Here is a 26859-nt window from a genome sequence, read left to right on the forward strand (position 1 = left end):
TCATTTAATTGTTTAGATGGTAGTCAAACAGTAGCAATAATCGTGCTCAAGGTTATGACAGTTATTCTCTTTGGAACACAGGCTATTTTAAAACATCCTCCCAGTGTTGTTTTTACTGTGCAATTTCCCTTTAATATCCTGCGGTTATCTGAATTTAGTAATGATCTGAGATGGTTCTGTCAGTTCAGCTCCCAGGCGTTTCTGCTGTGCATTGGGCACCTTGTTCCAGTCAAAAGTGGAATACTCCATTATTGATTTGCGCTTTACCCGTTGAACAACCTCATCCTTTGAAATATCTCTGAAATAGACAGAAGGCTGAATAAACATCTCCCTAATTTAAAAAAATTAAAAATACATTTTATTCAACACAAAACACCGGGAATTATATGCCAGTGTCAGTGGTAGGGAAGCTATTGGAGGAATTCACTCCCATTTGGAAGAGAATGGGCTAATTTGGGATAGCCAGCACTGCTTTGTACCCTGCTGGTCGTGTCTCACTAACTTGAGTTTTTTAAGGAGGTGACAAAAGAGATTGATGAAGTTGGGGTATTTGGATGGTGTATACATGGATATTAGTAAGGCTTATGATAAGATTGCTCATGGTAGGCCTCTCCAGAAGATTAAGATGTACGGGATTCACGATAACTCGGTCATATGGATTCGGAACTGTCTTATTCATAGAAGACAGAGGATTGTGGTGGGAGGTTGATATCCTGACCAGTGAAGTTCTGCAGGGATCTGTGCTGAGACTACTACTGTTTGTGATATATGTGAATGACCTAGAAGTAAACGTAGATAGGTTGTTGAGTAAGTTTGCTGACAATATCAAAATTGAAGGAGTTGCAGACAGTGAGGAAGACTGTCAGAGATACAGTGGGATATAGATCAGCTGTAGAAATAGGTGCAGAAATGGCATATGGAGTTTAACACCTAACAAATTCTGTCTCATCTACTGCTCTGGCACCAAGGAAGTCTTCTGCCTCTTTTGCATCCTGTCTGTCATGTCAGAATCAACTAAATATTGGAACACTGAGCTGCTAGTCTAACTCTTCTCTCAATCTAGTTTCTGTAATGGCCCAACATCGTAGTTCCATGTTGTAGGAAGGAACTGCAGATGCTGGTTTAAACCGAAGATAGATACAAAATGCTGGACTAACTCAGCAGGACAAACAGCATCTCTGGAGATAAGGAATGGGTGACATTTCGGGTCGAGACTGCAGACTGAATTCAGCTTTTCTTGGTAAATTCCTTATTTTCATTAGAGGGACTCATCAGCAAGCCATTTTCTCAGAAAAATGGCATCAAAATGGAAGGCAAATTTCTCAAGACCATTAGTGATATTTGCCCAGTATGGGATAATAACATGCTTACCTTTCTGATGAGGAACTGCTGACATTCACCCTAAAGTAGAAAGGTGATTACTGGTTGGATTAATTCATTGTTTACTTAGTTTGTAACATCTAAATATTAAGATTTAAACAATTGTGATTTCTAAGGCTGATTTTACTATGTTTATCATTTCATTTTGATTACTCCTTAGATTTTGTCTGATTATTGCTCATCACTGGGATATCATATTTTATGATATTAAGATTAGTTTGATCATTGCACCTGTACATTACCATACTTGTACACGATAATAAACTCAACTTTACTTAAGAGCATTGACCTCTCTTTTTTATGAAAGGTCTTTGTGGAATTGAATGCAGGACTTTGCCAAGGGCAAACAGAAAATCAAATGTAAATACTTTAACCAGTTGCTAAAAATAAATTATCAGCTTGAATATGTACGTGGGAAGGGAATGCCAAGTGCATGCAATCTGACCTTTCTGGTAAACGTTGAATGCACATGTTCTACATTGTATGGCATTGGTAACCTTTTCATCCAGATATCATAGACATAAAAAAATAAAATTGCTGCAGCCTGGCACATAATATTTCTGGTTAACTAGGTGGAAATAACACAATGTACTTAAAATAGCTGCAACATCCTTAAATCCAAATAGAATACACCCTGGGATGCTGGAGACACCCATGTTACCAGCTAATAGAAGAAACTGTTTTATCAACTCAGTCACCATGAAATTTCATGGATATAGACAATAGACAATAGGTGCAGGAGGAGGCCATTCGTCCCTGAGCCAGCACTGCCATTCAATGTGATCATGGCTGATCATTCACAATCAGTATCCCGTTCTTGCCTTCTCCCCAGACCCCCTGACACCGCTATCTTTAAGAGCTCTATCTAGCTCTCACTTGAAAGCATCCAGAGAATTGTCCTCCACTGCCTTCTGAGGCAGAGAATTCCACAGATTTACAACTCTGAATGAAAACGTTTTTCCTCATCTCCGTTCAAAAATGGTCTACCCCTTATCCTTAAACTGTGACCCCTGGTTCTGGGCTCCCCCAACATTGGGAACATGTTTCCTGCCTCTAATGTATCCAATCCCTTAATAATTTTATATGCTTCAATCCCCTCTCATCCTTCTAAATTCCAACGTAAACAAGCCTAGTCGCTCCAGTCTTTCAACATAGGACAGTCCCGCCATTCCGTGAATTAACATAGTCAACCTACGCTGCACGCCCTCAATAGCAAGAATATCCTTCCTCAAATTTGGAGACCAAAACTGCATAGGTGCGGTCTCACTAGGGCCCTGTACAACTGCAGAAGGACCTCTTTGCTCAACTCCTCTTGTCATAAACGCCAACATGCCATTAGCTTTCTTCACTGCCTGCTGTACCTGCATGCTAACTTTAAGTGACTGATGAACAAGGGCACCCAGATCTCTTTGTACTAAATTATATCTAAAATACTTCATTGTGGCCAAATTTTAATACAATTACTGCAAAAACTGACTCTTCTGGTCATCATAACAGCTGCATAGCAAATCTGGTAGATTTCCATCATGACATTTTGTCCTTTCACAGAGGAAAAATTGCTGTAAATTGTCACTAAAATCTGCAGCAAACTCTGGTATATAGTCACAGCATACAATATGGATACTGTTTTTGACTCCTTTAACACTAACAGCCTCATTCAAGCCATTCCAGTTTAAGCTTTGCAGCTGCAATTCCAGCACCTCCTTAACAAAATGTTTTTGATTGAACAGCAATATAATTTGATCAGCTTTGCTGCCTCATCTATAATTGGAAATTCTTAATATTTTTGGATTTTACTTTTGGTTCAGTTAAGGTTTTTTTTTAATGTTCAACCAAATTATGGCTGAGTACACACTTAGGGATCATAAATACAAAACGTGTAGGAAAATAACTGCAGATGCTGATACAAATCGAAGGTATCACAAAATGCTGGAGTAACTCAGCAGGTCAGGCAGCATCTAGGAGAGAAGGAATGGGGTGACGTTTCAGGTCGAGACCCTTCTTCAGTCTGATATTTTCCTAAAACTACAATAAATCTCACCTGTTGAGGGAAAGAATAGCTTTTTAAAAAGTGCATAGTAAGAAAACTTCCAAGACAAATTTCCTTAAAATTATCTAAAAATGCTTATTGAAGAGCAATCAATTATAATAAAACTAGAAAATTCCAATTGCACTGATTATATTTTCTGGGGTTATTTTTAACTCAAGTTAAGAAACTCAAATTAAGCAGAACAGCAGTATATTCGATGACTGACGAATCAGTTGGGTTAATGATAGTACGTGTCTAAGATTTTCTTGCTTGACTCCAAATGACCAGGTAACCAAAACTAAATTTATTGCTGTGTGATCTGGTTGGAGAACTCAGATGGGGGAGGGATGGAGAGAGTGGTAAAGCAAGTGTTACTTGAAGTTAGAGAAGGTGAGATTCATACTGCTGGGTTGTAAGCTGCCCAAGCGACTTTGCTATTTATTGCTCTTCTTATAGAAATAGGCTGCATATTTTAGGTAATTAAATTCTGCATACAATAAAGAATCCCTGAGATTTTGTGTGGCTGTGATCTGCATTGGCATTAATATTAACAGAGAAAACATATAGAACTAGTACTTATCAATACTTTAGTGTCTTAATGTCTTCTAATACCAGTGAAGAAGAATCTGAACTTATTTCATAACCACATGTGCTTTTACACCATTTCATGAATGTTGATGTTATCAGCATGTTCTTAACAAAATTAAGAGGGATACTAACGTGATCTTTTTTGATTTCCTGAGAATACCTGAAACAAAATAAATATTGTTTTTATATTAGGTTATAGGTAGACTAGTGAAGCAAGAGGCTTCATGCTCTTTTCACATTGTTTAATCTCTCAAGTACAAATACTTTTTTTTTAAAATAAGGAACAAAGCACTGCCAATTAAATTTGAACACATAATTCTTCTTTGCATTAAAGAAACCACTGGGAATAGACACAGTTCAAAGTAATTGCAAAATCAAATTAGCTTTATAACTAAGCGCTTTAAAACGGGCTCAGTTTGAAAGATCGTGCACTGCGAAGGATTACATTGTTATCCATTTCAATTTTGGGCCATGAATTTAAATCCAATCTCAACTAATGAGATATATAAAATAATATCTGTTACTTTTAAAGGATTGAAGTGACATTCTTTTGGCAAAATATCACTGCACAGAACTCTGCATTGTTTGATGGGGGCGGAATTTTGGATAGCTGAAAAATGCTCCAACAATTTTATGTCCCACTCAGTCATCAAGAATGCTCCACTAACAAAACTGAAACTTGAAATATATCACAGTGCTAACAAAAACTAACACGAAGATGTGTAGCAAAGTGCCACAATTTGACATTGTATTAACTAATGTCCGACAAAGTAGTCGATGCTGAAATCAGCTGTGCTGATTATTCCTTATATTCCTTATTTTCACTAGAGGGACTCAGCAAGCCATTTTCAAGAAAAATGGCATAAAAATAGAAGGAAATTTTAGCAAGACGTTTACTGTTATTTGCCCCAGAATGGGAATAATAATATGCTTACTTTTCTGGCGAGGAATTGATGTAATCCAACCTGAGGTAGAGAGATAATGACTAGTAGTTGATTAATAGTTTACTTAGGTTGTAGTACCCAAATATTAAGATTTAAATAATAGTGATTTCAAGACTGATTTTACAATGACTACATTTTAGTTTTGAATAATCAAATGTTCAAATTTTGCTAAAGAATATTGATCTTTTTCTGATCTTGCAGATTTATTGCTGACAAAAATAAACAAATTTTTTACAATCATTAATCCCCAATTTATTTGTGTCCGAATAACCATCGAAAGGACATGAACTACCGGCACCTATTCAAATTGCTAATCAACAGTTTTGAGATTCATCAGTCTAATTCATCCCAAAGCTAGTTTTAGCCCTGATCCGGGTATGAACCTAATTGCTGAACAGCAGAAGAAAAATGAGAAAACAAATGAGATGAGCTGATTGACTATAATGGTGGGGAAGATGCTGGAGTCAATTGTAAAAGATGAAATAGTGACACATTTGGATAGCAGTAACAGGATCGGACCGTCAGCATGGATTTACGAAGGAGAAATCCTGCTTGACTAATCTTCTGGAATTTTTTGAAGATGTAACTAGGAAAATGGACATGGGGGAGCCAGTGGATGTAGTGTACCTGGACTTTCAGAAAGCCTTCGATAAGGTCCTACATAGGAGATTAGTGGGCAAAATTAGAGCACATGGTATTGGGGGTAGGGTACTGACATGGATAGAAAATTGGTTGGCAGACAAGAAACAACGAGTAGGGATTAACAGGTCCCTTTCAGAATGGCAGGCAGTGACTAGTGGGGTACCGCAAGGTTTGATGCTGGGACCGCAGCTATTTGCAATATACATTAATGATTTAGATGAAGGGATTAAAAGTAACATTAGCAAATTTGCAAATGACACAAAGCTAGGTGGCAGTGTGAATTGTGAGGAGGATGCTATGAGGATGCAGGGTGACTTGGACAAGTTGGGTGAGTGGGCAGATGCAGTTTAATGTGGATAAATGTGAGGTTATCCACTTTGATGGCAAGAACAAGGTGGATTATTATCAATGATGTCGTGTTAGGAAAAGGGGAAGTACAACAAGATCTGGGTGTCCTTGTACATCAGTCACTGAAAGTAAGCATGCACGTACAGCAGGCAGTGAAGAAAGCTAATGGCATGTTGGCCTTCATAACAAGAGGAGTTGAGTATAGGAGCAAAGAGGTCCTTCTGCAGTTGTACAGGGCCCTGGCGAGACCACACCGGTAGTATTGTGTGCAGTTTTGGTCTCCAAATTTGAAGAAGGACATTCTTGCTATTGAGGGAATGAAGAGTAGGTTCACGAGGTTAATTCACGATGGCTGGACTGTCATATTTTGAATGAATGGTGCGACTGGGCTTATATACACTGGAATTAGAAGGATGAGAGGGGATCTTATTATAAGATATAAGATTATTAAGGGATTGGACACACTAGAGGCAGGAAACATATTCCCGATGTTGGAGGAGTGCAGAACCAGGGGCCACAGTTTAAGAATAAGGGGTAGGCCATTTAGGATGGAGATGAGGAAAACCTTTTTCACCCAGAGAGTTGTGAATCTGTGGAATTCTCTGCCTCAGAAGGCAGCGGAGGCCGATTCTCGATGCTTTCAAGTGAGAGCTAGATAGAGCTCTTAAAGATAGCAGAGTCAAGGGATATGGGAAGGCAGGAACAGGGTACTGATTGTGAATGATCAGCTTTGATCAGTGAATAGCGGTGCTGGCTCAAAGGGCCGAATGGCCTACCCCTGCACCTATTGTTTATTGTCTTTTGAGAGGATGACATATCCACTTTCTAGGAGCTGTGTGGACTTCTGTACCATTTAATAAAAACATGCTCGACCTCAGTTCATTAATCGCGCTCTGCCTTAAGTGCACACAGGATGCTATGGCAGCATCCAGTACTGCAATTCATTGAGTTTACATTAACTGCATCTTGCAGCTATCAAGAGCAAGATCAGGCTGTTGTTGAAACACAAAAATCAAGTTCTCCACGAGTTATGCACCACCCTGATTTGTTGTTATCTCCTGTTCTTATGGTTTTTCAGTCCAAGTCCTGAAGCTATATATTTAATATGGTCATGGGAACACCACGTCTTCAGGCCAACTGACTCTCTTTGGTCAGCTGCAATTGAGAATACATTTAAATGAATGGAATTCAACTTTTCTAGCCACTGTACATTAGTTGCTCATTGATTACTTGTCACATAGCATTAATATTTCGACTGACCCAGAACAGCTAAAGCTATTTACCACATGTCTTGGATTGGAAAATCTCCTTATTTATTACCAGTAAGTGTCCTGTTGCAATGGTGCTTTGACTCAACAATATTCAGTCATTTCTACACAACATATATAATTTAGGCTTGTTAATTTAAAACTGTAGCACAAAGTTATGCAAACTAAACTAATAAATTTAAGTTCATGGAAAGAACCACAAATCTAGCAATAATGAATAAAAGGAAATATTTGACTGGTGTTACTATAAAATAGCATCCATCATCTAATACTAATAAAGTATCTTTCAGAATGACAGGTTGCCATCTAGTGGAAATGTTTAATCTTTAGTATAGGTTTATTATTGTCACATGTACCGGTGAAAAGCTTTGTTTTCCATGGTATCCAATTGGATTAGAAAATACTATACATAACTCAAATAAAATAGGTAGAATGAAGGAAAAATACAGAGTGCAGAATATAGTTCTCAGCATTATAAAGCAACAGCTTCAGAGGCAAAGTCCAATGTTGGAACACAGCTACCAGCCTTGGAGGGCATCTACAACACACGATGCCTCAGAAAAGCCACCAGCATCCACAAAGACTCTTCACACCCCTGCAACAGTCTGTTCGAACTTCTACCATCGGGCAGACGATACAAGGCCTTATAGACAATAGACAATAGACAATAGGTGCAAGAGTAGGCCATTCAGCCCTTCGAGCCAGCACCGCCATTCAATGCGATCATGGCTGATCACTCTCAATCAGTACCCCGTTCCTGCCTTCTCCCCATACCCCCTCACTCCGCTATCCTTAAGAGCTCTATCCAGCTCTCTCTTGAAAGCATCCAACGAACTGGCCTCCACTGCCTTCTGAGGCAGAGAATTCCACACCTTCACCACCCTCTGACTGAAAAAGTTCTTCCTCATCTCCGTTCTAAATGGCCTACCCCTTATTCTCAAACTGTGGCCCCTTGTTCTGGACTCCCCCAACATTGGGAACATGTTATCTGCCTCTAATGTGTCCAATCCCCTAATTATCTTATATGTTTCAATAAGATCCCCCCTCATCCTTCTAAATTCCAGTGTATACAAGCCTTCTACGCCCGCACCTCCAGACTCAGGAACAGCTTCATCCCCAGGGCCATAGCTGCTATGAACCGGTCCTGCTGAGTCAGATGGTCACATCTCACAGTGAACCGGCACAGATCAACTTGCACTTTATTCTGTTTTAAAACTGTTCTAATTTGTTTCATTGGGTTGTTTAAATTAATACTGACTAGCTAATTAATTTATTGCATCGTATGGGAGGCGCATTCCCAATCTCGTTGTGCTCCTGTACAATGACAATAAAGATATATTGTATTGTATTGTATTGTATTGTACTAAGGAAGAGGATAATTGGACTGCACCCTAGCTCCCGAGCTTATGTAGGGGACATTTAGAAATCTGATAACAGAGGGGAAGAAGCCATTCTTGAGTTTTGTGGTACGCGTTTTCAAGCTTCTGTATCTTCTGCCTGACAGGAGTGGGTGCAAGGAGGAATGACGAGGATAGGAAAGGTCTTTGATTATGTTACTTCCAAGGCAGTGTGAAGTGCAGATGGAGTTTGGTCTCTGTGTTTAGTTTAGTTTAGTTCAGATATACAGCGCAGAAACAGGCCCTTTGACCTACCGAATCCACGCCGACCAGCGATCCCCACACACTAAGAAGGACAAGGCAGCAGGTGTATTGGAAAACCAATATCTACAGGTTCCCTTGCAAATCACACACACACAACACTCTTACTTAGAAACATATCAAAAATTTTCATCATCATTGAAGTCAAATTCAGGAATTTCTAATCCTAAAATTAATTTTATTTTAAAATGAAATTTCCGTCCTTAACCTCCTCCATTATTTCTGATTTATGCCTGACTTATGTAATAATAATCAGTTTACTAACATATAACAAAAGGAACAAAACTGTATTTTGCACTGAATCATATATTTTGGCAGTTTTCAAAAAATGTTGAAGTAAGTATTTCTTCCAATAATTGAAATAAGGTGTCTTTTGAAGTTTTCTAAACATATATAACTCATAAAAAATCATATGTTAACGATTGTCAGGTACTTTGGTACACTCAAACTTCAATTTTCAATTACTTTTTCTAAATTAGTTTCTCCCTGCTAACTGCACTTACAAAACAAAAATATTTACTTATTTGAGGTATATTACCAATATTCAATCTCAAAAACATTCAGTCATCATTATTGATCTCGCTTTCCAAAACAAAAATCTGTTAATTAGATAATGTACTCTTTCCACATGGAAAATATTGAACTTAATATAAAAGCCATGAAAGGAAATGTGTCTTTGGTCTGAACAAAATTAATAATGGATAACTTACACTGACCAGTGAAAAGACATGATTTCCTGATATTTTCAGAATGAAAGCAATCTAATGTGCATATCAACGAATATATCGAAACAAAAACATGACATTTGAACTTATTCAATTTACACTATGTATCAAAATCAGATATGAAGAAGTATAGCTCTCCATAAGAATGCGACAATTTTTAAGCACATCGCAACCTTTGAAAGAATGAAATCTATTATCAGTACAGACCCTACTTGTAGTTACTTATATACGTAACTGTTAAAATGTAACAAATCAATTCCAATTATTAAATAGTATGTAGGTTCCTACTTGGATATGCAATTTCACTTCTCTTCGGTACTTTCTGTTTAAGTAAATGAGTCTGTATCCTCTGCCCAAATGCCAACGATTGACGGACTCGCATTCGGTCTTGGTTGCAGAAATCCAAAGCAGCTTCCCGTTCTTTCTGATGTACGTCTGTGTAAGTAAAACCCAAGTACCCGCTGTAACTTCTACAACAATCAGAATTCAGAATTTACAATGAGGAAAATTTGAGTAACTCACATTGCCTATCAAGCAGCTGCACTGAAGGTAGATGGTAGATGACATACAAGCGGTAATATTTATCTTGTGTCAAAGGATTATTGAATACATCTAAAAGAGATTGAAATTTACAACAAAAAATGAAACCAAGAAAAGTGAACTAACTGTTTACATTCATGACTTGATATTTAAATACTGAAATATGTTTTAGTCTGAATCATTGGGCAGCACAGAAGCGCAACAGTAGAGTTGCTGCCTCACAGTGCCAGAGACCCAGGTTCGAACCTGACTATTGGTGCTGTCTGTATGGAATTTGCCTATTCTCCCTGCAACCGTGTGGATTTTCTCCAAGTGCTCCGGTTTCCTCCCACATTCCAAAGATGTGTGGGTTTGTAGATTAATTGACTTCTGTAAATTGTCCCTAGTGTGTGGGATAGAACCAGTGTGTGGGGGATCGTTGGTCAGCGTGGACTCAGTGGGCTGAAAGGCTTGTTTCCACAATGTATCTCCAAAAACTCTGAAAAAAACTAAAACAAAAATATAGGTCTAACAAAGCAAACAATAGATCTGGCACACTGAACTTCATGAAGGGTTTTATACCAACATAAAAATATCAAACAGGCAAAAATAATCTAACTTGTGAGTGCAAATGGGCTAGAATTGGAAGGGAGGTGACCAGTTCTAGAGCTAGAAGAAATTATAGAGAAATGGATTATGTAGCCTTGGGGGCAATTGGAAAAAAAAAGAACCATAACCTTATTTATCACAACATGGAAGGAATCCATTGGATCTAGGTTCACTCCCAAAAGGACACACTTATAAATTCCATCCCCTCTCTTGGATCCTTATAACTTGCAACTTCTTTGATTCTTTTGTTATTTACCATTACTAGGTACATATTTGGGTTATGGGCGGCTCCACGAAGAATGTGGAAACTCCATACAGATAGCATTCGAGGACAGGGTGGAATCTGGGTCACTGAAGCTGAGGCAGCAGCACTAACTGCTGTGTCACCATTAAAAATATGGCCTGAACGTTTTTTTAAAAAGTGAGATGGCAGTGGATTCGGGATCACTTTACATTAAATTATAAACGCAATGGTGATGAATGAGAGATGAATGTGGTGGAGTTTAGAAAATGAGTAATAAGCTTTTCGATAATCTCAAGGATTAAGATTGAAAGGCTGAACAATAAAAATGTTTGTGGAAGCAAAATAAAACAACTAATTAAAAAACAAAAATACCACACCAACAATCATATTTACACTTTGCAAATACCCTTGTTTCAGTAGTTTAAGTACTTTCAGCACCAGGCATAAATATAAATTAAATAATTAACAAAATATGCCTTATTTTCAGAAACGGAAAAAAAATAGTTGCAGAAACCCATGTGAAACCCTGCTAGTATCACCCAGATATTTGCACAGTAAAACTCTGCTGAGCCAAGGTGCTTGGGATTTTGGTAGTGCCAAACTAGCAGCTTTTCCAGACTTTTGGATTTTATTCCAATGAATACAATATACTTTGGATTCATGTTAATTTTAGATATTAATAATTCTTTGAGTGAAACAGTTTTCAAGGGAATTCAGGAAGTAAGGCCCTGGTGAGCTTCAAGGAAGCATGAGAAACAGAGAAGGGTGAATTGCATAGGAAAGCAGGAAATGTATTTTATGGAAAGCACAAGAATTGGGGTCCTGATGTGCAAGGGTGGTGCATGTATTAGGACCCAGTGAGCCAAACACTGAACCATCAGTATTTCTGAATAGTTGGAAAACAGATTATCAGAGTGTTACTGCAATAAGTAAAACCTAATTGCAGTATATATTTTCTTTCTATTTACAAACAAATTATGCCATATGTGGGCTATACCAATTGCCAGGATATTATATTAGGCCTGACAGATAAAGTATTTTATACCCCCGATACAGACAACTTTTGCTTACTTAATGTGTGCAACCACGTCATTTTCTTTAATTCTGTTACAGTCTTTTCCACCTGAGTAAGTCTGTTGTTGTGCAGCAGCAATATTTGTAAGGATGTCAAGTGTTTCAAAGAACCTAAGATAGAATATATTCCAAAATATATTCACATAAACAAGTTAATTAACAACCTGGAGCACATAAACCAAATGGAGAACTAAACACCTATTTATTATGTTACTCAACAAGCAACCCGGTGAACATGAGGGAGAAATTATCCTTTGGTCATGACACTAAATACACGTGAAAGTCAGAGCCACACAACTGTACTCGCCTGTCAACACTTGTTTACAATGATGTCAATGCCTAGACATTCTGATGGGAAATGTTCAATGGAAGTATTGCCAAAAAATTGGATTTTTGAAAATATTACAACGAACCAAAGATCTGGATGGCATGCACCATGGTAACAGCGCATCTAGTATGAACAATATAAAATACAGAATTTAAGGACTAAATTGCCATTCACACTTTTAATTATGGAGACATTATTTTTGTGTTTGGGAATTTTGTGCCTTTCCCCATTACATATGCTAAGAACAATTAAATGATAACTCTGAGTGAAATTATTGCCTTCTCTCAAAAGTTTCCACTCTCATCTTAAGCTTATAGCTTTTAGTTTTAGAATCCTCCACCCTGAAAAAAGACTAAGGGCTCACTTTATCCATGAATTTCCATAATTGAATAAGATCACCCCTCAGCCTCACTCTCCAATAAAACAATCCCAGCACATCCAGCCGCTCCCTATAACTCAACTTACAAATTCCAGTAACTTGCTGGTGAACCCGTTCTGTACCCTTTCCAACTTAATGATAGCTAGATGACCGAGCATACAGTATTCCAAATGTGACCTCACCAATGACGTGCAGCTGCATAGTGATGTGACAACTTTTGCACTCAACGCCCTTTCCAATGATGGCAAGTGGGCCATACATTTTCTTCATCACTTGAATTGCCACTATTGGGAAATCATGCCACTCTCCTCTTAGATTTCTCTGTTCCACCACACTGTCCTAGGCTCTGCCATCTATTGTGTACCATTTTGATTTGTCAAACCCTGGAATGGCACACCTAAGTGCAATACCACACACTTGTCAGAATTAAACTCCATTTGCCATTTCTTGTCCTATCTTCCCAAATAATGTAGATCCTATCTATGAACTTACATATCCTTCCTCACTGTGTATTATACCACTAATGCCTAACTGATTACAGCTGATGCCTAATTTGCTGAGCATCTCCAGCTTTATCTTTTTTTTCAACAATCTGCAATATTGTAATTTTGGAATGTCTAAATTCTGTTTGATTTGATTCATTTCTGATATTTCATGAAGAAGCAACTATTAAAATATATTTATATATGGAGCCATCCCTGCTCAATTATTCGTATTTTGAGTTGTGCACTCTTCATTTAAAGTACAGATTGAGGTTTCATTACATTTCTATGGCAGTAAAGTACATAGGTAATTGCCCATGATTTTATGGTTGGACCACAATGCAGGTTTTTGGCTAATGTGATCATTGTACTATTGGGTATTAAACAGAAGTGAAGAAGTCTAATTTTCATTCAAAACAACTAATAACATTGGGTACCTATTTTACCCATTTTCATGGATACATTGGAATATATAACAAAGATCTTTATGTCCATCCTGACCAAAATATAATTATAAATTAATCCCATTTCCATCAGCCTTTAATTCTGCAGTGTAAAGATCTTCAATGACACATCCAGGCATCCCTAAATTGTGGTGAATAATTCTGCTTCCGTTACTCTTTTGGGCAATGGGATCCAGTATCTTTGTGTCTCACTCGGTGATTTTTTTTTTCTCAAATCCTCTGTACTCCCACCAGTTACATCCATGACTTTTCTGCTGAGGGCAAAAGAAGCTTTCTATTTACACTGCTTCATCCTCATTGGTATTCGTGTATTTTATCTATCACAATGAAATTGTGATATATCACAATTAAATGATATATCACAATTAAATCTTTGTTCCAAATAAAACAATATTGGATTTGAATGTTTCTTTTATCAGCAGGTGCTTTTTATGAAATGTGAAATCATTAGGAATAAAAATATACAAAAATTTTCGGAGTTTGATATCTAAAAATAAATTTAATTAAGATTATAAAGAAATTCCAACAAAAAGCTCTGAAAACACTATTGTAGAAGAGCCTGCATCTTTTAAATCAACATATTTTTTATTTTTTATTATTATATATATCATATATATATATATACAGCCGGAAACAGGCCTTTTCGGCCCTCCAAGTCCGTGCTGCCCAGCGATCCCCATACATTAACACTATCCTACACAATTTAGGGACAATTTTTTTTTTTTTTTACATTTACCCAGCCAATTAACCTACATACCTGTACGTCTTTGGAGTGTGGGAGGAAACCGAAGATCTCGGAGAAAACCCACGCAGGTCACGGGGAGAACGTACAAACTCCTTACAGTGCAGCACCCGTAGTCAGGATCGAACCTGAGTCTCCGGCGCTGCATTCGCTGTAAAGCAGCAACTCTACCGCTGCGCTACCGTGCCGCCCTATGTTCTCTCCATTGATAGCATCCAAGTATAGCATGTCCACTTTTGTTTCACATTTTCAGCATCTACATTGCTTTGCTTGTTATAAAAGAAATGCCAATCTGGTAAAAGCAATAAAAACAACATGAAGAATAACAACAATTACAAATTAAAACCTTTAGAACCGTGTTCATAAATCAATAAATAAAACCATTCTAAATTAATTTTACTCATGAAAGGATTACTGTACCTGTTAAATCAAGGATCAGGTTGTTTTGTAAATATAGTTCTTTGAGGCACCAATTCATTTTCAGGGAATTTATCCTTTTAATCTACAATAAGCAAATGGTAACAGAATGATTCAATAGAAGATAACTGACACAATATAATGTTACCCACTAACGAGCGAAATTCTGGTAAACTTCTGTGCACTCACCAAAGTCTTCATATTCTTGTGTAATGGGGCGACTAGAACTGCACACAAAACTCCAAATACGGCCTTACCAAAGTCCTATCAAGCTGCAACATGATTTCCTGACTTATACAATGCCACGACTGATGAAGGCAAACATACCACAGCTGATTCATCCGTCAATCAACCGCTCTATCCCTAGATCCACATTACCTGCCACCTCCAGTCCCACCCCTTTCTCTCTCCTCTTTCTCCTGGCTATCACCCCTCTCCCACATCAGTCTGGAGAAGTGTTTCAACCCAAAATGTTGTCTGTCCGTTTCCATTCACAGATGCTCCCTGACCATTGAGTTCCTCCAGCAGTTTGCATTTTGCTCAGATTACAGTAATTTGCAATCTCGTGTCTCCAGCTTCCAAGCAATGATGGGTTATTAGCTGGGAGGCTGTCTCGTTTGTTTTAATAAATAAGATGGACAAATCTATGATCTTCTTTGCCACCAAGTAATTCTATTACCAGAATGCAATGTTGGCTTTGCATATAAAGATAAAACTCAGAGAAAGGTCTATTCCATGTGCTCAATTCAACAGATATGGATGTTGAGAACAAAATCAATTAATTCTAAATGCTTCTGTGCTCTGAGGATGATTAATCAAGTGTTTAATTGCTATATGCATTGGGAATGGAACAATGCAATTCTTACTTGCTTCTGCTTTTACAGTAATATTAATGCAACAACATAAAAATAAACTTACAATAAAGAATAATCCAATAAATGAATAGTTACATTATTACGCTAATTTAAATTGTAAACTTTTAAGTTACTTTGCAGATGCACTAAAATTAGTGGGGTTGTTGATAGTGAGCAAGGATGCCTAAGTTTACAACAAGATTTACATCAGTTGGGAAGGTGAGCCAAGAATGGAAAATTGTATTTAACTCTGACAAGTGTGAGGTTTTGCACCTTGGTATGAAAAACCCAAGCAGGGCTTGCATAGTAAATGAAAGAGCCCTGGACAAAATTGCAGAATAAAGAGATCTGAAAGTACATGAGCACGGTTCTCTAAATGTGGCAAGTCAGGTGGACAGTGTGTTGATAAATTGCTTGGCACACTTGCCTTCATTGGGAAAGTTGGTACATCATGACACAGCTATACGAATCATTGGAGAGACTACATGAAGTACTATGTGGAGTTCTGGTTATCCAGCTATAATATAGATGTAGTTCAGTTGGAGTATAAGAGGCTGAAGGTTGACCTTATTGAGGTGCATAAATTCGTGAAGGGCATGGATACAGTGAAACCACGCTGTCTTTTTTTCAAGTTACAGGAATCTAAAACGAGAGGGGTAAGATCTTAGGGGAACCTTGGGAGCAACCTTTTCACTCTTTGGGTAGTCCATATCTTAAATGAGCTGCCAAAGTAAGCTATGAAAGCACATATAATTTTAATTTTTAGAGTCATAGTCTTGAGGCATGAAAACAGGTCCTTCAGACCAACTTGCCCATGCCGACAAAAATGCCTTTTCTACATGCCCCAACTGCCCGCATTTGGCTCATATCTCTCTATTTTTTTCCTATTCATTTACTTGTTCAAAAGAAATATGGATAAATATATGGATAGGAACAGTTTAGAGGGCTTTGGGCCAAATGCAGGCAAATGGAATTATCTCAATATGGACAAGGTGAGCCACAGGGTCTGGTTCCATACTGTACAGCTCTCTGAATCTATGACTATTATCATATTATTATTTGTTAATGTTATTATGGGGAGAAGGCAGGAACAGGGTACTGATTGAGAATGATCAGCCATGATCACATTGAATGGCGGTGCTGGCTCGAAGGGCCGAATGGCCTACTCCTGCACCTATTGTCTATTGTCTATTATTCTACCCACAGCAACAAAGTTCAAAGGCATCTCTTCTAGATCTTCTACAAAGTGTTATTGTGCTTTCAAACTTTTCTGAAAAGTTACCATTTTACTGTTGTGACTTTTAAGCAATTGGAAAAGAATCCTCTAACTTTCATTTCGGAGAAATGGTCATTTGCCACCAAGTTTTCATCTCATGCTAATAGTGGTTCAGCCAGAAAGCTGTTTATTTTTCAAATACAGTAAACCCTCGTTATAAGGGACTATAGGAGGGGAATGGCATCTGTTATTGCCGATTGTCGGCTAGAATCGAGTCAGGGAATACCAAATAATAACATTGCAAATCATTGCATAGTAGAAATAAAGAACTGCACATGCTGGTTAATACACAAAAGGACAACAAAGTGCTGGAGCAACTCAGCAGGTTAGGCTGTGTCCTTAGAACATGGATAGGTGACGTTTTGGGTCGAGACCCTTCTTTAGACTCTCAGTCTAGAACTAGGCTTGGAATCTAGGTGAGTTGAAGGCCTTGCCCCGCAGGCATCTGGGGGAGAGGGGACAATCGGTGGAGTCATTGGTCGAGGCCCACGGGCCGGAGTGCAGGTAAGGGTCAGCGGTGGCAGGAGCGGCCTGGAAGTTGTGGGAGCTGGTGGTGGCGGCAGTAGGTCTGGCCTGGAAGCAGCCGGGGAGGCGGCATAGGTCAACATTGGCAGTCTGCCTGGGCAGTGAAGGTTGATAGGTCTGGCCTGCAGGCAGCCGGGGAGGCAGAGCGGGTCAATGTCGGCAGGCCGGCCTGGCAGTGAAGGCGGTGCGGGCATGGGTGGCGTCGGCAGTCTGGCCCAGAAGCGGCTGGGGAAGCTCTGTGGGCCGGGGGTGGTGTTGGCTGCCCAGCCTGGGAGGCAGTGCAGACCGAGGGTGGCACTGGCAACCCAGCCTGGCAGTGAAGATTGGTAGGTCCTTAATCCATTATAAAGAGGTGTGTAATAATGAGGGTTTACTGTATTCACTAGTTTGAGAATGAGAAACCGATTGGAGAATATATGTATGCGTACAACAATTGTATGTTTAACCAATTCATATCTTTCAACCTGATTACCCTTTGAAATGGTAAAGTTTATTTAGATGGTGCTCCGAAATAACTGTGGCTTAAATATTGTACAAACAGTTACTGTTCGATTCACATCATGATAGAAAATATCTATACTTAAGATAATTGCTGCAGATGTTCCTTCTGAAGATAAATTTCCCATTCAACGACAACGTTACAGGACTGGAATTTCTATTCAAGTGAAAACACTAAATGGACTAAAGAACTTGGAAAACATTATTTGAGTTCTATTTGTCCAAGCAGAAAATCTATTACTCAGATTTATATTTTGTTTACCAGGTAGTCCCTCCATACAAAAAATAGCAAATAGAAGAAATGAATGCAAAATAAAAGTCATCTTTTAAAATGCATTGTATTTCGCAATCTGTTGGTTGAATTGCAATCCGTTCATAACAAATCTTGGTAGTCCCTCCATACAAAAAATAGCAAATAGAAGAAATGAATGCAAAATAAAAGTCATCTTTTAAAATGCATTGTATTTCGCAATCTGTTGGTTGAATTGCAATCCGTTCATAACAAATCTTTTTTTTTAAGCATTAAGTATGGTCTAACATGCCATTCATTCATACAGCATGATGAAAGATTATCAGACTATTCTATATCAAGAAAAGTGTACAAAGATTAGAAGTGCTCACTGATAACTGCAGATTATGCTAGTGAAAGATACAAATCAGTACACTGTGTGGAGGAGCCATAGCTCACTGAAAGCAACATTCTGCATTTTGATGTTTAACTTTGTGTTGGATGCTCCAGTATTTGCCATCTGTTTTACAGTATTATCAAGGACAATGGTTAAAGCAGTGCTCCAAATCTAGATCAACGCACAGAAAGCATGCTGACACTGGAGCGGGGGAAGGTTAGCTGTCTGCCTGTTAATTAACTTCACTCATCTCTGATCCAGCCGGCAGTCTGACTGACGATAAAGAAAACAATACTTACAAATGATGACCTGAAATATGTTTGCAGATTCGCATAAATCTTAAACTGAGTAGTCATTACAAAAATTCTCACTCACCTTGTTATGATTTAACCACAAGTACTGCAACTGTTTAAATCTTGACAAATCAGGAACTTCTGTTAGTCCTCTAAACAGAAAATATATGTAAAAAATATCTGATTTTATTATTGAATAAAAATGTGATGTAACATAAACACACATTGACACTTCACAACAACATTTTCTGTTGAAGTAAAATTCCAGCAGATAACTTTTCCTAATTTCCACCCTTCTACTGTTGATTTCTGTTTTATTACTTCCCGAGCTTAATAGTAATGGTAGTGCCAATTAAATAACTGTTTCACCCTGAACTGGGTTGCGGTTCATCAGTTATTTAAACTGTTTGCACCTGAATAAATGATGAATATTTCATTACATTTCTCAATTTTTAGATAAAGGATGTGTTTCAAGGTAAGTCAGGAGGCAATTATGTTCTCTGTTGCCATTCCATAAAATTCTTCTTACAGTGAGTTTTTTAAGCTACTTTTTATTTCTAATTTTTTACTTTTTTAAACTTATAATTTTGCATTTAATTCCATTGCTAAAGTAATTAAATTGGCTGGAAGATTATGTTAATTCCAATTATAAGCTTAAAAAATTAAATATATTAAAAACAAACAAAATGTCCTCTGATGTCAAATTAGTTAATGACTCAGGTCTGATGACAAAGAATTATTTTACTTACTCCTCAGCCAGATAAAGTTCAATGACATCGGTCTTCCTTTTGATTTTGTAATGTTTTAATTCATTTTCTATAATCTGTTTGAACTTCTATAAAACAAAAATCACGTTTAATTTTCGATCCAAATATTTTGTTAGCACTTTTCCTTAATAAATCCCATCCTTAGGATTTCCCTTTTACTTTTGTTAAAATCACATTTCTACAAAAAAAGAATATTACTGTTAATATTTATTTCTGATACATGGGCAGGAGACCCATTAAGGCAGTCTCACCACTTCTGTCCTCCCTATAACAGTCATCTTCCCTTTCCACTCTCAGTCCTGATGCAGTGTTTCTGCCGGAAATATCAACAATTCCTCTCAACCCACAGATAGGGTCTGAAGAAGGGTCTCAACCCAAAACGTCACCCATTCCTTCTGAGATGCTACCTGTCTCGCTGAGATGCTCCAGCTTTTTTGTCTCTGAACATCTAAGTATTTTGTTTTGTAGATGTGGCATGGACAGCATTTAATGGCCATCCCTGACCACTGAGAGGCTGCCCCTTTGTGATATTTGGGCCATTTTCTCTTAAAGTACAAACCAATAGTTTCAAGATCATAGATCCAGAAGAATGACATGGCAAATGTTAGAAATATGAAGAAAGACTGAAAGTGTTGGAATTACTTGGTAGATCCAACAGTGTCTGCGGATAGGAACTTGATTGAATCACACCAACGCTTCTCTCCATCCTCTTCATAGCTCATACTTCCATCCAGGTTTGTGTATCTAAAAACTTGGACATATTGCATTTCATTCCCTCACCTCAATCATTATAATAAATTGTGAATAGCTGGTGTCACAGCAATGATCTATCCGTGTTGTCCCCAACTGGTTGTTGGCTGCCACTCCAAAATAGATCCATTTATTATTGCAGCCAAGCAACTCTCTATTCAATCAGTATCATACCCTCAATCCGAAGATAGACACAAAAGGCTGGAGTAACTCAGCGGGACAGGCAGCATCTCTCCAGCTTTTTGTGTCTATCTTCGTTTTAAACCAGCATTTGCAGTTCCTTCATACACATACCCTCAATCCGATGGGCTTTAATTTTACATGCTATTCTCTCGTCAGATCGTACTAATGCCACTTTAAAGTCCAAATAAAATCTTAAAAGGTTTTCTTAAATTACAACAGGATCTTGATCAACTGAGTCGATCTGCTGAGGAACGGCAGATGGAGCTTAATTCAGATAAATGCAAGGTGTTACATTCTGATAAGACAAGTTAGGACTGTACTTACACAGTAAATAGAGGGCCCTGGGGAGTGTTGTGGCAAAGAGAGACCGAGAGGTGAAGATACGTATTTCCATGAAAGCGGTGACAAAGGTAATCAGGGTGATAAATAAGGCGTTTGGCATGCTTGCCGTCATCAATCACACTGTTGAATGCAGGAATTGGGACATCATGTCACATCTTGTACAAGACATTGGTACGGCCATATTTGGAGTACTGTATACAGTTCTGGTTGCCCTGCTGTAGGAAGAATGTCATTAAACTGTAAAGGGCACAAAAGTGACTCACAGGATGTTACAAGGAGGTTTGGAAGATGTGAGTTAGAAGAAGACACTGGAAAGGCTGGGTCTTTTCTCCTTGGAGCACAGGAGGCTAAGGGGTGACCTTCCTGAGGTTTATAAAATTGTGAACAGCACAGATAAAGTGAATCGCCAGTCCTTCGCCAGGGTAGGAGATTCTAAAATAAGAGGCAGAGGTTCAACATGAGAGGGGAAGGATTTAAAAGGGACCTGAGGGGTAACTTTTTTTTTGTTGCATAGAGGGTGATCATAGACGAAATGAACTACCAGTGGAAGTGGTAAAGGTATAAGAAGATAACTGCAGATGCTGGTACAAATCGAAGGTATTTATTCACAAAATGCTGGAGTAACTCAGCAGGTCAGGCAGCATCTCGGGAGAGAAGGAATGGGTGACGTTTCGGATCGAGACCCTTCTTCAGACTGAAGAAGGATCTCGACCCGAAACGTCACCCATTCCTTCTCTCTCGAGATGCTGCCTGACCTGCTGAGTTACTTCAGCATTTTGTGAATAAATACCTTCGAAGTGGTAAAGGTGGTATAGTTATGGTATTTAATGGACATTTGGGTAGGTACATGGATAAGAAAGGTTTGGTGGATCAGGCAAGTGAGACTGGCTTGGTTGGCAACTCAGTTGGCATGGACTAGCTGGACTGAAGGGCTTGTTTCCAGGTAGAAATAGAGAATTACAGATGCTGCTTTACACAAAAAGACACAAAGTGATGGAGTGTGGGCCAGTTACTCAGCATATTTCCATGCTGTACAACTCCATGATTGTACAGCCACACGTTCTACTGCATTAATTATATTAGTTATATTCTCAAAAACAAAATCCACTTAAGTATATAAATACTGACTGTCGAATCCTGTCACTATTTTAATAGTGTTCCACTTCTGTATCTTTCATAAAGGACTTGAATGATTTACCTCCTATTTATGTCAGACTGAAAGTTTCATAAATGTCTGATTTCTTTCAAACTTCTTTTGTGAATAATAAGCCACTTTCCAATATGTTGGAACTGTTCCAGAATCTAAAGAACAACATAAATATCAACTTTGGAAAATAACCAGCATCTATTATTTTTAGGCCGTCTCCTTAAATACTCTGGGATGTCAATTTTCAGGTTCTGGAAATCCGTCTTCAATTGCATCAATTTCCCTAACACCAACTGATTTCATTCAGTTTCTCTCTTTCCATAATATTTCTGAGAGATTATTTGTGTCTTCCTTTGTTAAGACAGAACGAATACATGTACTAAAATTGTTTTGTCCTTCTTTCTATTTCTGACTGCAAGAGCCTTGATTTATTATCACTATTTTTTCTTCTTCACATATTTTCAATGTTTTACAGTGAGTTTCGATGTCCTTTGCAAGGTTACTCTGAAACTCTAATTTTCCTTTCTTATTTTAACATTCTTATTCAAACCTTTGTTCTCCATTATGACATGCTAAATGCTCCCAATGCTCACATTTGCTGTTCTTTTTACTATTTTTATCTTGGTCCTCATTGAATCTAATACTATCCCCAAAAATCTGTTAATACCCATCCGTGTGTCACCTCTTCAATTTATTTTATGCCAGTCAGCAATGAACAATTGTTGCAATTCATCTATACACCAGGGCAGCACGATGGCGCAGTGGTAGAGTTGCTGCCTTACAGCGCCAGGGACCCGGGTTCGATCTTGACAACGGGTGCTGTCTGTACGGAGTTTGTACCTTCTCACTGTGACCTGCGTGGGGTTTCTCAGGGTGCTTCAGTTTCCTAAGTCTTACAAGTAAAGACATACAGGTTGGTAGGTTAATTGGCTTGGTAAAATTGTAAATTGTCCCCAGTTTGTGTAGGATAGTGTTATGGGGTGATCGCAGGTCGGTGCAGACTCAGTGTGCCAAAGGTCCTGTTTCTGCGCTGTATCTCTAAACTACACTAAACTATAAGTAGCATTCCCCAATCTATTATTGCCTATTCAATCTCAAAGCTTCCTTTATTTTAATTCAGAACCATAGTGTAATGTCCCGTCAGATCTGTTAGTCTTGTGTCATGTTCTGTGTTTAGATTCTCATTTCAGGTCCCTTGAATTGCTGCCATTGTAATTGTCAGCCCGCCTTGATTGTTTCCACCTGTGTGCCCTTACCTCATGTATATATAGTCCACGCTTCCCTTTGTCCTGTGCCAGTTCGTATTGTGATTCATGTGCTCTGATTCATGTGCTCTGATTCATGTGCTCTTGGTCGTAGTATAGCTAGTAAGTAATTTTTGTAACTAATGTTTTTTGTAGCTGAGTAAGTTTAGAGTTTTTGGTTCGAATCGCAGTGTTCTTTAATGTGAAAATTAAAGAACGCCTTTATTTTCTCCAAATTGACTCTTGTGTGTGAGCCGTGCGTTTGAGTCCAGTTCCTTTGTGCCCCAGAGCATAACACATAGTCTCAGAAACAACTCTCTCACTCTCCATCTTAATTGAGGATTCTATCATGTTATGTTTGCTCTTCCCCAAGAGGCTCCAAATATCAAGTTGTTAATTAACCCCTCATTACACACAACACCTAGTGTAGGTGAGCTTTATCTCAAGTTGGTTCCTCAACACATTAGTACATTTGACGTTCAAATTATAGGAGTAGAATTAGGTCATTCGGCCCATCTACCCCGCCATTGAATCATGGCTGATCTCTGCCTCCTAATCCAATATTCCTGCCGTCTCCCCATAACCCTTGACACCTGTTCTAATCAAGTATATGAATATCTCTGCCTTAAAAATATCCACTGACTTGGCCTCCACAGCCCTCTGTGGCAATGAGTTCCACATATTAACTACCCTCTGACTAAAGAAGTTCCTCCTCACCTTTCCAAAAGAGCACCCTTTAATTCTGAGGCTATGACCTCTAGTCCCAGACTCTCCCACTAGTGGAAACATCCTATCCACATCCACTCTATCTATGCCTTCCATCATTCTGTAAGTTTCAAAGTTCCCCCCTCAACCTTCTGAACTCCAGCGAGTGGAGGCCCAGTGTTGTCAAACTCTCATCCTATGCTAACCCACTCATTCCTGGAATCATTCTTGTAAACTTCCTCTAGACCCTCTCCAGAGCCTGCACAACCATCCTCAGATATGGGGCCCAAATTAGCTCACAGTACGCCAAATGCAGCCTGACTAGCACCTCAGCATTACATCTCTGTTTTAAAAAATTGATCACTTCAGGAGTTTCTCCTCTATGGTATTTTTAGGTTTGCCTATTGTTTATGTAATTACTGCTAGGAACAAAGAACTGCTGAAGTCGGTTTACAAAAAGATAAACACAAGTGCCAATGGCAATGTAGAAGAGAACACACAGGGTAAATCAAATGCAGTAGATGAGGTTGGAAGATCAGCAAGTAAACACCTGTCTCACCTGAAGAGGGCAGTTGTGGTCCCTGAATAGAGGTGAGGGAGGACTTATAGGGAAGGGTGTAGCACCTCCTGCGCTTGCAGGCGAACGTTTGTGGGGAGGGGAGGGGAGGGGAGGCAAGATAAGGTTGGTTGAGCAAACGAGGGAAGTTACAAAATAGTCCCTGAGCGACCCTACCTCTTTTTCCCCCTCGACCAAATCAGTCTGAAGAACGGTCTTGATCGGAAACATCGCCTATCCATTCCCTCGACAGATGCTGTCTGGTCCGCTGAGCAACTCCAGCACATGATTTTTTTATTCTAGTTTCTCCTGCCTGCTGGGCTTCCAAAGATACACACATCATGCTGGAGTAACTCAGCGGGACAGGCAGCATCTCTGGAGAGAAGGAATGGGTGACGTTTCGGGTCGAGACCCTTCTTCAGACCAACTCAGTCTCGGCCTCCTCGTCAGCCGCAAACCTCTCCGCCAGCCGGTCCAGGAGGAGAGGGTACTGGGGCCCGCACCCCTCTGCCCCGCACCCTACTGCCCCTCTGCCCCACCCCCCACTGCCCCACTGCCCCTCCCCCCCTCTGCCCCACTGCCCCTCTGCCCCTCTGCCCCGCATCCCACTGCCCTCTGCCCCACTGCCCTCTGCCCCACTGCCCCTCTGCCCCACTGCCCCTCTGCCCCACTGCCCCTCTGCCCCACTGCCCCTCTGCCTCACCCCCCCCCCACTGCCCCTCCCCCCCACTGCCCCTCTGCCCCTCTGCCCCACCCCCCCCACTGCCCCACTGCCCCACTGCCCCTCCCCCCACTGCCCCACTGCCCCACTGCCCCTCTGCCCCACTGCCCCCTCCCCCCAGTGCCCCACTGCCCCCACTGCCCCTCCCCCCCACTGCCCCTCTGCCCCCCCCACTGCCCCACTGCCCCTCCCCCCACTGCCCCTCTGCCCCACTGCCCCTCTGCCCCTCTGCCCCACCCCCCCCCACTGCCCCTCCCCCCCACTGCCCCTCTGCCACACCCCCCCCACTGCCCCACTGCCCCTCCCCCCACTGCCCCCCCCCCCACTGCCCCACTGCCCCTCTGCCCCACTGCCCCCTCCCCCCAGTGCCCCACTGCCCCACTGCCCCCCCCGCCCCACTGCCCCTCTGCCCCTCCCCCCCCACTGCCCCTCTGCCTCCCCCACTGCCCCACTGCCCCTCCCCCCACTGCCCCTCTGCCCCACTGCCCCTCTGCCTCCCCCACTGCCCCTCTGCCTCCCCCACTGCCCCTCATCCCTCTGCCCCACTGCCCCGCATCCCTCTGCCCCTCTGCCCCACTGCTCTCACCTTCCGCTCGGACACTGCTGTCGCTGCCATCTTGTTTGCAGGCCGTTGCTCGGCAACGTGACGCGTCCTCCCGGGCTCGGGCTCAGATCCAGGCTCGGGTTCGGATCCAGGCTCGGGTTCGGATCCAGGCTCGGGTTCGGATCCAGGTTCAGATCCGGGCTCGTGCTCAGATCCAGGCTCGGCGGGCGGGGCGGGGCGAGTCCTGGACCTGCTGCCGGGCGGCGTCGGCAACCTTTGTCCGACTTTGGCCGCTGCTAGACAGATCGGGTCTGAAGCAGAGTCACCCATTCCTTCTCTCCAGAGATGCAGTCTGTCCCGCTGAGTTACTCCAGCATTATGTGTCAATCCTCGGTTTAAACCAGCATCTGCAGTTCCTTCTGACACCTTGGCCGATGGTGTTGGACCAGCTCCACTTTGTGCAACGCCCAGACAACTTGTCACACGCAGGCAGGCAGGTCTGAGCATTCATTACAATGTTCACGACACCAGTCCGGTCCACTCCGTGCGCGATATTGGACCCACAAATCTATGATTATGTTCATTTAGCTGCTGCAGCCACGTTGGAGATTTGAATTGCAGCAAACAATGAAAACGCTGGAGGTTTGACCTGTTGAGTATTTCCAGCATTTTCCGTTTTGGATTTCTAACATCTGCAGGTTTTTTCCCCTATCTAAACTACAGAAACGTCCCGAACGGTGGCATCAATTCCATATGGCACACCATTAACTCTGACATTTTCAGCTAACTATTCAAAAATTCACGATTTATTTACCCGTTTGTACAATTCATGATGTTCTGCATTATATTAAACACGTCCCTATTAAACCAAGAACCGTATAATCTGTAATAGAAACAAAAGCAAATGCTACAAACCGCTCAATAGATTACAATGTGGTTTCTGTGGATAGAGAAACAGTTATCCTTACAAGTTCAGGGCTTTGAAAAA

General features: G+C 40.3%; 1 protein-coding gene across 3 annotated transcripts; it reads right to left on the reverse strand.

The window, feature by feature from the left end:
- Positions 1-25956, reverse strand: lrrc72 (leucine rich repeat containing 72). Of its 3 annotated transcripts, XM_078428844.1 has the most exons (11): positions 25914-25956; positions 19662-19747; positions 18995-19064; positions 14844-14925; positions 12026-12139; positions 10105-10194; positions 9871-10017; positions 4933-4962; positions 4130-4157; positions 1372-1401; positions 1-298 (listed from the first exon to the last, which is right to left on the reverse strand). In XM_078428844.1, the coding sequence occupies exons 1-11, from the start codon at positions 25941-25943 to the stop codon at positions 145-147; spliced, it is 861 nt and encodes a 286-aa protein (XP_078284970.1). In that variant the 5' UTR covers positions 25944-25956; the 3' UTR covers positions 1-144. The 3 variants fall into 3 exon arrangements, with proteins under 3 accessions (XP_078284970.1, XP_078284984.1, XP_078284976.1); XM_078428858.1 differs by lacking the exon at positions 12026-12139; XM_078428850.1 differs by lacking the exon at positions 4933-4962.
- Between the last annotated feature and the right edge of the window lie 903 nt (positions 25957-26859).

The sequence above is a fragment of the Rhinoraja longicauda genome, chromosome 2 (assembly GCF_053455715.1).
Source record: "Rhinoraja longicauda isolate Sanriku21f chromosome 2, sRhiLon1.1, whole genome shotgun sequence".
Lineage (NCBI taxonomy): Eukaryota > Metazoa > Chordata > Chondrichthyes > Rajiformes > Arhynchobatidae > Rhinoraja > Rhinoraja longicauda.